General features: G+C 38.5%; 2 protein-coding genes across 2 annotated transcripts; both read right to left on the reverse strand.

Moving 5' to 3' along the window:
- Positions 1-5,738: 5,738 nt before the first annotated feature.
- On the reverse strand, positions 5,739-7,852 carry LOC130732253 (uncharacterized). The gene is made up of 2 exons (XM_057584343.1): positions 7,556-7,852; positions 5,739-7,402 (listed from the first exon to the last, which is right to left on the reverse strand). The coding sequence occupies exons 1-2, from the start codon at positions 7,688-7,690 to the stop codon at positions 7,226-7,228; spliced, it is 312 nt and encodes a 103-aa protein (XP_057440326.1). The 5' UTR covers positions 7,691-7,852; the 3' UTR covers positions 5,739-7,225.
- Positions 7,853-9,589: 1,737 nt separating this feature from the next.
- On the reverse strand, positions 9,590-10,270 carry LOC130712739 (uncharacterized). The gene has a single exon (XM_057562561.1). It carries the CDS (start codon positions 10,268-10,270, stop codon positions 9,590-9,592), a length of 681 nt encoding a protein of 226 aa, XP_057418544.1.
- Positions 10,271-10,786: the final 516 nt, after the last annotated feature.

Genomic DNA, 10,786 nt, shown 5'->3' on the forward strand with positions numbered 1-10,786 from the left:
AGTTTCGACATTCTGTCGCCGAATACTCAATTTTTATCAGCAGACAAAAGTACCAAAACGATCGGAACCGCGAAATCTCGAATTTTCAGATTTTCGCCTCATCTATAAAAAGGGAAAAAATGAGAAATTTCTCATTTTCTCCCAAGAGTGGCCGTGAGCTAGAGAGAGAAAGAAAGAGGTGCAGAGCTTTTCCATTTCTTGCCCGATCGTCCTGATTTCAGAAGCTACGCGTAGGTGCAGAGGTAAGGATGCTTAATCTTACTTCTGTTTCTTCTTTCTGTTGGGTTTTTCTATGTCTTTCTGTGCTCACAGTTTTGAGCTTTTTGTAAAATTGTCTGATTTCCCCGATTTTTCTTTCCAACTATCTTCCCTGCTAACCCAACATGCTATATCCGCTGATGGATCGTTCGGTTTTTCACCGAGTCGCCGTAGATCTGAAAATCTGTCCAAAAACCCAATTTCTCACATGTTGAAACTTTTTGATCAAAAATCCGCAATCTAACCTTGTGCCCTTAGGATTAGTTGCTCTAAATGTTGTTGTCAACAACCCCATCAACTTCGTTTTTCGATTTATCAGTTTTGAGTTTTCGGGTTAATTCTTGACCATTTTGCCCCTAAATAGCTTAAATTCGATCCGTTCGTCCCGTAATTTTTCTGAGAGTTTCCCTGGCCTAGATATCACCTAAGATGACCTAGGAATTAAATTAGATCGAAGAAAAAGTTCGGGAAACCCTATTTTTAGTACTGGCCGAAACTTGTCTGAATTTTACCGTGTCCAAAAATAATTTTTGGGTCTGTATGGCCTGAGCTATAGCGTAGCTCTCTCAGTTGTCGAAATTTTGGCTTTGGTTTCGTGTCATTCCGAGTTCTGTAGCTCGAGTTATGCGCGTTTTAGCGAATAAAGATCGTATTGATTCTTGTGGAGCTAGTATTGATAAGGTTGTGTTTCTATGTTTTAGGTTCGCAGAGTTTATGCACTACTTCTACTCACGAAGGTAAGGGTAACTCAGTATAGAAGGTCTTGAGTCCTGCCTGCTTAAATTGACTGCATGAAATTGAGATGAAGATGTTTATATTGATTGGCATATGATTATGATTATTGTGCTGAACTTGGAAAATGTTTTCTGGAGGCTTCTGCCGAGTGAACTTATTGAGACGTGTGTCTCCGTTTTCTGAGAGGCTTTGGCCGTTTACTGTTTATTCTGTCTTGACTGTTGGTTTGGGAGTTATGATTGACTTTGGCATCTAAGGCTGATATTTAAGTGGCAGTGTAGTGGTTGTTTCCACAGGACTGTCTCGTCTTTCATGGGCGTTATTAAGTGGCATTCAGGAGTTATCGTTCACCGTTTGTCCCGTCTCTTATGGGCGTTATTTGGTGGCATTCTGGAGTTTTCGTTCTCCATCTGTCCCGTCTTGCGAGACATTATTGATCGATCCATTTTGGTAGCAGCATATAGTTGCATTATAGAGCACTAACATTTGATCTTATATTGTAGATATATGATCTGACTTGTTGAGGTTATTGTTATCTGGGTTTGATATATGTTGATAAGCTGTTGATATCTGGTTTAATTCTTTATTGTGACAACTGATTTAATTTATAATGTTAGTTTTATTCATACCTGATTTAAGTCCTTATTGTTGGCTTAGTTGAAATATGTTGTCATTTAATTGGATATAAGTTGCTAGTTTACTTACCATGTTATACAATGAAATTGGAATAACATGCTTTTCTCTTTTATATTTGGTAATTGCATGGAGTTAACCCTTTCTACTTGCTACTTGTTATTTGGGCGCTTAACGCTATTAGGCGATGAAGATCCTTCCGCCGAAGATTAGCTGTTCGAGTTGGAGATCGTGACTGTGGGCGGTGGCGTAGAGGTGGATGAAGCTGTTTGCTTCTCTTTTTGTAGACATTGTCTGAGTTTCTTTCCCCATCTGAAAACTCTGTTGTTTAAACCTTATTCCCGCCACTTGTCTAAGTGAGCGTACTTATTTTCGAAACTTGTTTATGATGTTATGAACTACTCTATGTTATGTATTATATTATGTCGGGAAACAGGTTATTTAAATAAAGTTATGTAATGTTTCCAACACTGTGGTTGAAGTGTTAGTCGATTTCAGGAAAAAAAATTACCCTCGTATTTTAGGATTTACAATTAAGTCCTTAGATTTTACTGGTTTTCAATGTGACTCCTCAGTTGAGAAATTGGGGCGTTACAATTATTTACTTGAGATTAGCCTGCAAGACTCCTCTAGCAAATTGCTAGCAAAATCACAGCAAAAGGTGTTAAGCCACAAAAAAACTAGTATTTGGCTGCCAGAATTTTGTAGCCTGATTTATTGGCTGATTGGCTTCAAAATTTTAGAGCTACAGGGTAGTAAATTTGAAAAATTTCCCAGATATACCAAGGGGTTGATTCTAGCAATATATTACATTATTTTTCGATTTACCTACTTAACTTGGAATTTTCCAGCTATTCCTAACTAATTCACAGGGAAATGTTGCTAATTATTGGTAGCAGTTTTAAAGTTAATCCTAGCTATTAAGAAATTTAAATTATAGAATGTTTTAAGCTACCTGACATGTAATTTACAGCTAATTTCATACTAATTTATCCATAATAATCTTTTTCATACAAAAATGCTTTAGTCAATTTTAGCTTGCTTAGAGCAAGTCAATAGAAAAAGAAACAAAAATGCATAGGTCAATCTAAAGCCTACATACAGTACAAGAAACAAGAACATAACTAGACAACTCCTCAACTCCTGTCATTCAAGCTAAAGTTACCTTTGAGATTTGTATGGGCTTTGAAGTAACATTACACAACTTTTCTTTCACCACTTCTTCCCTTGAAAGCTTTTTCTATGTTGAGATTCAGCTGTACAAAGACTCAAAATTATCACAATAACAAACTTAAGAACTAATAGCCTAATACATCCAAACATGGTGAAGGAATTGGAAGGGAAGATATCAAGATATTACAGTGATAGGTGTCACTACAACATATTGACTCTGATCCTGAGCTATTTTTTTACCAGTGGTTCAGCTTACTACGAAAATTAGAGGAGAAAATGGTACAATAATGATGGTGATGGCTACACTGGTGGTGATTTTCTCTAGAAATTTGGTCTTGCTTCTCTTCCTGGAACAAAAGACAGAAAAAAGTAAGATCAAAGAAATTCTTGTAAACTAAAGCAACAGCTACTATACACGTTTGAAGTTTAAACTCAAGCACCAATATCTCACAAACTAAAAGATATAACGTATAACTTACCTCATTAAAACTCAACCTACAATATCCACTCAGTCAAGAAAAGCTTTGCTAGGGTTTCCTAAACCCAGGCAGACATGATGACGGCGGCTAGGAGTGAGGCGGAGCAAGGCGCGACAGCGGAGGAAGTAGATGAGAAGGACGAAGTCGAGTCAGAGGGTGCACTGGGTGGCCCGATTCGAGATTTGGGTGGCGAGGAAGTTGCATCAGACAAAGGGGAGACTAGGAACGACGCAGGTGGTTTGAATCGCAACAACGGTGGAGAATGGCGTCGCAAGCCTACTCCGTTCGTGGATGGCATTGAGGAAGCCATAGAGTACCACCACCTTCGAGGGTTGTTTGCTCTTTTTGGGAGGATCTCCAACTTGTTTGTCCAAAGGAAACACAAGTTTGGGAGGCGTTTTCGCTTCGGGTTCGTCCGATTCTTCTCTGAGGAGCAAGCTGCTGCAGTAGCCTTCGTGCTTGACGGTCTCAGGGTTGGTGGAACGGCCCTCTCAGTGGCACCAGCCAGGTTTCCAAGGGCTGTTCCATTTTCCTTTGTTTCTCAAGTTACCCATGGAAAGGCTTCGCTGACAATGGAGGTGGAGCCGCTCAAGGTCAGAGGTAGCGGGGAGGAAGGTTTTTCAGGGGAAAGATTTTCTGTGGAATTCTTTTTTCCAGAGATTGTGCCTTGGCCCCTTGGCTCAAAGGAGTTGAATTCGCTTGCAACTTCTTCTCTCTTGCAGTGTTCCTTACCGTCTGTAGCTGGCAGTGAGGTTGAAGGTCTTGAAGGTGAGGTTAACTTCGGGGAGGAGGATATTGGGGTTTCTTCTGGTCAAGAGGGGTTGGTTTTGCTGCCTAGTGAACAGGTTTCCATCACCCAACTCAAGGAGATTGATGGAAGACCAGTCAAAGATCAAGGTCAGACGACGGTGAGTGCTCGACGCCGAGGTCGGCCCAGGAAGGGTGAAAATAGAGGCAAAGAATTTAGCCATTGCACGTACTCAACCTCTTCTAATTTGCAAGCGGAGGCCTCTTCAGTCGGGCGGGAATTGATGCTTTTGCCAGTCGAATTCTCAGAACCAAGGGGTGTTCTGACGAGGGCAAGGAGTGCCCTTCTGATGGGAAAACGATTGGTCCTAGAGTACTCTTGCCCTGATGATGTTGACTTGAACCAGATAGTGGCTCAGATTTCGGCGCGCATAGTTTCTTAGGGTTGGTTTTTTTTTGTAGGAGTTGCTTGTTAGGATGGTGCAGTTCTTTGGCTTGGTTGGCTTTCTCTTAGGGGTTTATTGGTGTTGTTTGTGGCCTATAGGGGTTTGGTTTGGGGTATTTATTTTGTGGTATAGGGAGTTTGGAGGGTGTTGTATAGAGATTTTTTGACAGGGCTCTTGCTCTTTTCCCTCTGCTGTTTTTGAAGAGGGTGAGTTACCATCCCCTTCGCGAGGTGGTTGCTCTTTTGCTTATTCTTTTCTCTTTATCTAATATTATCTTTCACTTTCGAAAAAAAAGTATAACGTACCTTAACCTAAGGGAAATTAAATTCTAAATGCCAATCGGTCCACCGGGGAAGCAATCCAATGGTTCCATGGTCAGAAGAGAACTAAGGTGAAATCCATATACTCAAAACTCCAAAATCTATGCATACTTAAATTAGGGGCATTGTAATTTAAATGTGATGCCAATATAAGGGTACCTGAGTACTTGCCAATTATAGGATTTAAAAGATCCTATGTCTAGAGCAGATGCAGTTGAGGCATCTGAATCAGTGGCCTCATTAAGTGCATTGGAGAAGAAAACCATGTAATTAGTGGCCCCAACGAAGCATCCAGCATTAGTATCTTTCAAGTTTTTGGCATCCAAAGATAACCTGATCTGAATTACTCTTTGACTTCCAACCTAATCATGGCTGTTTCCCTAGAATAAACAGCCATGATTCCCCATCAAGTTACAAATGAAAGATTCTTAATTTAGAAGCAGATTGCAGAGTTTATAAAGACTAAAGGAACTTATAAAGAATAAAGGGCCCTGATTGGGCATAACAAGGAACTTGTGAAGATATGTCCAAGTAGAAAAGGCATAGCTAAGCTCTAAATCAGTTAAACTCACATAACAGTAAGATAAAAGGAAATTTTAAAGAATCAAGAGAAATTGTAGATCAAGAATGAGAATGTAAGAATGGAGGGAAAAAGTGTACCAAAATTACCTCACAAAGTAAGAATGCAGAGAATACCACATCATCACTGACAAAGGTTCTGCATAGAAGAGAAGGGTTTCGCCTACCGTGTGTCAGTTTCAAACTGACACACGGTGCTTCAGTTTCATATGCACCGTTAGATCTGATATTTTTAAATTTTAACGGTTCAGATAAATTAGCATTAAAACAATTCATTTGTTAATTATATATTAATTTACAAAAACACCCTTCTTCTTCCCCAACCCACCCCCACCTTCTCCCCCAATCTTGACCCACCCCACCGGTGACATGTTAACTCCAGCCACCACCATTCCGGCGACCCACCACTTCTTCTTCCTCCACTGCTACCCTTTCTTCTCCTTCCCACTGCTCTTGATGTTGAATATATTTTGATGCAAGATCTGAAAATTTTGAAGCAAAACAGAAACAGAGATATGGAAAGTTTAAATTTGCAAAATAAGAAGTAGATTTCAGAAGCCCCTTCTACCTCCCTCACCACCCACACCATAATCTTCTTCCCCTTATTTTTTTTTTTGAAAGGCAAACTAAAAGAATTACTAAATGGTAGCATTTAAGGGTTAACTAGCGAGAGTGAGAATGAAAAATGGAAAGGCTTGCTGACAATTTGGAAAAATGTTGTTGATTTTTTCTTGCTCAGCCTTTGTACTTTGAGTAAATTCACTAGTGAGAGACGACCACGACGCCGAGAAACCCAACTAGATCTGGAGGCGCGGTGGCGGTGGGTGATCTGAACCTTCAGATCTGCAAGGAAAAGCTTAAATTATCCAATCTCTCCTTTATCTTTTGTCTACTACAGATCTGATGAAGGAAGAAAAAGCTTGATCTGTTCAGATCCGAAGCGCGGTGGCGGGTTTTGCATCGTAACAGAGATTAGATGAAAAGAAGAGAAAGAAGAGGAACAGGGGAGGAAAGGTAAGGGGAAAGAGGGAGGAGTATGAGGAAGGGGGAGGGTGCGATTTGGATCTAGCGGTGGTTCGCCGGAGGAAAGAGAGTTGTGCGGTTGTGGGTAGAATGGAAGAAAAAAAAAGGGGAAGTTTACCCGGATTCATTGAAGAAGCGGTGGTGGTGTAGGAGCAAATGGTGGTGTTGTGACTGTGGAGATGATGAGGGAGAAAGATGGAATTTTATCAAAAATAGAGGATATTTTTGTCTTATTACTCTAAAAATGAAACTGAAGCACCGTGTGTCAGTTTGGCGCAGCCGAAGAGAAGAGGGACAATTAATGCAAACCAGTTGCAGGGATAATTTATCCAATACCAAACTGGAAACGTAAAACTTAAACATAACACAGAAAAAGCGCGATTGCATGCTATCTCTCTCACATTTCAAAATCTCTCTCTGACCTCTTTCTCTCTATCCCTATGTTTATCCCTCTCTCTTTGCCTTTGCTACTCCTCATATTTAGAACAAAATGATAATTTGGAATTGGCCCTCACACATCAAGTGATGGAATATAATATAATATTGAAAAAATAATAATAGTGCATGACACCAACAGTGATAAGATTCTTACTGCCATGGCACATCTCAACAAGAACTGGATTTCCCACCCCTAAATTTAGATTTCACACCCTAAAGTTTCGGTATTTTAACTTCCGAATATTCTGAAATAATTCGGGATTTAAATTCCTGGTAGTGTAAAATACAATGTAATTCTCTACTTTTAAGTGGAAAAATACTTCGGTTTTTTAAGTTTCGAAATATTTCGGAATTTAAATTCCCGATATGATAGTGTTTTAAGTGGGTGGCAAATCTAATGAGGTGGGTGGGAAATCCAGTTCTCATCCTCAACAAGCATCCTGTCTCCTTCGCTATCTTCATAAACAAGAGTACAAAAAGTGCTCATTTCCAAAGTCTCTCTCAAACCTTCAAAATGATGGAAGAGAACAAAAAGGAGTGGTGGCTCCCCCAACTCTGCATTTGAAATAAGCTGCACAAATAAAACAAAAAGAATACATCTTAAGAATTAGGAAAAAACATGCAACTAGGAAGTTGTAAAGAGGATAAAATTCAATCATTATTGAAAATAGAACCTCATGAAATGGAATGCAAGTGAACATGGAGACATGGACCAAGAGCATACCTGGTGAGTAAGATTATTCCCCTTCAATATGTACAACAGCAAGGTTCCAAGTATAGGACACTCCAACACGTGAGTGAAAATCTTGACCAAAATTCCAGTCATGCGAGGAGCTGTGTTTAGAAATATCATCATCATTGTTTGTTTTAATGTAGAGAGATAACCTACAAATCTATGAGTGGAAGCTCAGCCAGGTTGGAGACTGATCTAGTGAATCTGTTATTCTAATGCATAAATACCTAATGTTACATCGCAGTCGCACCATACAAATAGTCAAAAGTCTTGAGGCAACAAACACACATTATCAGGACCAAACAAATCAATATAATGCTTAAACCACTAAGAAAGTAAAGCAATGCTCAAGATTCATAAATATTGTGAAATACAAAAACCATTCTAGACCTTCTGTATGCTATTGATTTAGATAAACATTCCACATCCACCCATAGAAAGACCATGGAGTGCTCTCCATCTTCAACAGGGGCCAAGACAATCTGTATATTTTATACCCCTCTAGACTCTAATTGACCCTTAGGCCTTAGCCCTTTGTCATCCAAAAGCATCTGAACCCTCTGATGCATCAAACTTTCAAAAATAGAAAAAAAAGAAAAGAAAAAAGAGATGAAAAACCAAAAGAGAACCTAATTAACAAAAATCGCAAGAAAATGTATATGAACCTAATTCTTGTGATCCTAAATTAAAAAACCTAATTCTGTACGAGAGAGAAGTAAGAGTGCGAGAGAGAAAAACAGGTTAGGCAATCACTGTTTTACCTGGAGGAAAAATAGTAGTTACATTTGGAGGTTAATGTGCAAAATTCTTGAAGTGTTAATTTTGCTTGTTGTTTCCTATATATACTAGCAGTTAGCCCGTGCATTGCACGGGTTTTAACTTTAATATATAAAAAATAATCATAAACAAATTTCAGTATATTAAAAGTATTTTTATTATTATTTTTTGTATTTTTAAAAATAAATAAAAAATTAATGCTAAAAGACGATTAAATGAGATATTTTAGGAGATTCAGTAAACTATAATTTAAAAATTAAAATTAAAAAAACACATTTTTTTTAAACACGTGAATGAAAGATAATAAAAAAAAGATAAATTAAAAAATTGAAAATTGAGATAACTAATAAGTGATGATGTGGCTTAATGAGAGAGTGTGATTTTTGTGATCGAGAATGCATCTCTGATGAGAATGAGGTCTCTCTTTTATTAAATAACATAGTGGATTATGATCACTCAAATATCACGCAATAGTACTACTTATCCTCAATCATTATTTCAAGATTTTTTATTTTATGGAAAGCTTGTGTGTATTAAACTGAAAGAGAAGAGTCTACAAAGATAATATGAGCAATACAAGAAAGCCGGTTATCCCACTGAAACTCACTGGCGACAAAAGCCATAACAATCCAAATGCAAGAAACATGAGCAGCTATATACAACACAGGGACTAAAATGGCTATTTACTCGCTTAGAAAAGGTCCTTGAGTATGGGTTGGATTGGAATTATGTGCCGGGTCCCCTTTGCACCCACCAATACAAAACTCCAAGCTATTGACAGATATAAATATATAAAAAAAATTTATTCGGTGGATTCGGCTCCGGTCACTACCACGGGTCAAGGCATGCCTCTAAGACTATAGGCCGTTTACATATTAGTCACCAACACAACACTCACATCGATAACGGAAATCAAACACACAATCTTATGAGGAAAAGTAGCTCGTCCTTATCAATGGATCCAACATGTGTTGGAAATATACAAATATTATTTGAGACTTGTTTCACGTTATTGTTTAATAGTTACTAGAATTTGATTTGCACATATGTTCAATGTAGCCCAAAAGGTCTAAACCAAAAGTATATAAAAATGCAATTGTTCTCATTAGAAGTATGAGATTCTAATGTGAGGTTTATAAGGCCTTGCGCTCTCCAACTACAACAGTTAGCTTTTGTGGTGTGGTTCTCCCAAAGCTCTTATAAAAAACATTGGAATTCAACAAATGTTACTGCAAACATAGTGAATTGTTAAATACTTGGTACAAACCAAAAAGGATAAGGAACCTTAGAATGATTTGATTTTCTTACAGAAAAATATTTGACGCTGCTATCAGTTAAGTGCTTGACCCCCAACCGAACGCCTTGCCATGGATCCGAAGGACATTGAAATGAGAGAGCAAAATACACACTATTTTCTCTAATTAACTCTTGATCAGTGCTATTAAGGGCAGCTCTTGACATTACCATGCTCGTGATACCACTAACAAAAATCACATTATCATCTAAACTTAGACACTTGATCCACTGAAGAGGTTCCTTATTCATGTCCAACTTGAACACTTCCACCGCAGTAATCTCAGGTGAGGTAACAAATTCTGGGCTCCAAGAGTCAACATGCTCAGGTTTATAAATTACATTGCACATGATGTAAATGAGGAATAATTGTTCTAATGATTCATGTTTTGCTAGACAGCCATATGCATAACCTGAATCATGACGGTGGCTATCAACTATTCTTGAAACATATGGTGTCGATGCTTCCGGAACCATAACTGATACTTTAGGCTTTGGAGATCCATTACCGAAATCTTTAAGATCATAAATCAATATGGAATAATGGAAGTCTTCATCAGTACTAACATACAACTTCGAACCCATGATTTCCAAATCCAAAAATTTGACCCCTGAATCCTTTTCTGTTTCAATCATGTTCCATGACTTATCAAAGTTGCACAAGTGCCTTTTGACCTTTTGTAGCAAGTTTACAGGTAATTTAGTAAATTTTAGAAATTCAAAAAATAAAATTATTAGTGAAGGATTAATAAATTAGTTAATGAAGGGTTTAGATAAATTGAACATTCCATCTCCAGATCTCTGCATTTCCCTTTACTCCATTCAAACCTCTAGCACAGTTTCTGCAAAGTTCCAATGAATCCTTCTCTCCAGAAAACAAATCATCCTATTTCTCCTCAAATGAACATAAATGCAATCTGAGAAAGAGAAGGGCCTGAGACAGAGACAATGGAAGCAGAGGCTCACACAACGGCACGGTAAGAGCAATGGGATGAGACCCTGACAGAGATCTGCATGTTTAGGCTCACACCTGAAGAAACAAACCTAGGATCTGCTCCCATGGCGGCCGCCATCTAGATCTGACCCATAGCTGCTGAACGAGATCCAGATCGAGAGGGAGACGCTCTTGACGAGGTTGAGGTGAGGGTGACC

This window comes from Lotus japonicus, chromosome 1 (assembly GCF_012489685.1).
Source record: "Lotus japonicus ecotype B-129 chromosome 1, LjGifu_v1.2".
NCBI lineage: Eukaryota > Viridiplantae > Streptophyta > Magnoliopsida > Fabales > Fabaceae > Lotus > Lotus japonicus.

Bases quoted from the DNA above. Each gene is read 5' to 3' on its own strand.
- LOC130732253 (XM_057584343.1), bottom strand. From the start codon at position 7,690: ATGATGATGATATTTCTAAACACAGCTCCTCGCATGACTGGAATTTTG. The intron at 7,403-7,555 runs GTATGCTCTTGG...TTATTTGTGCAG, and splicing joins GGAATAATCTTACTCACCAG to CTTATTTCAAATGCAGAGTT.
- LOC130712739 (XM_057562561.1), bottom strand. From the start codon at position 10,270: ATGATTGAAACAGAAAAGGATTCAGGGGTCAAATTTTTGGATTTGGAA.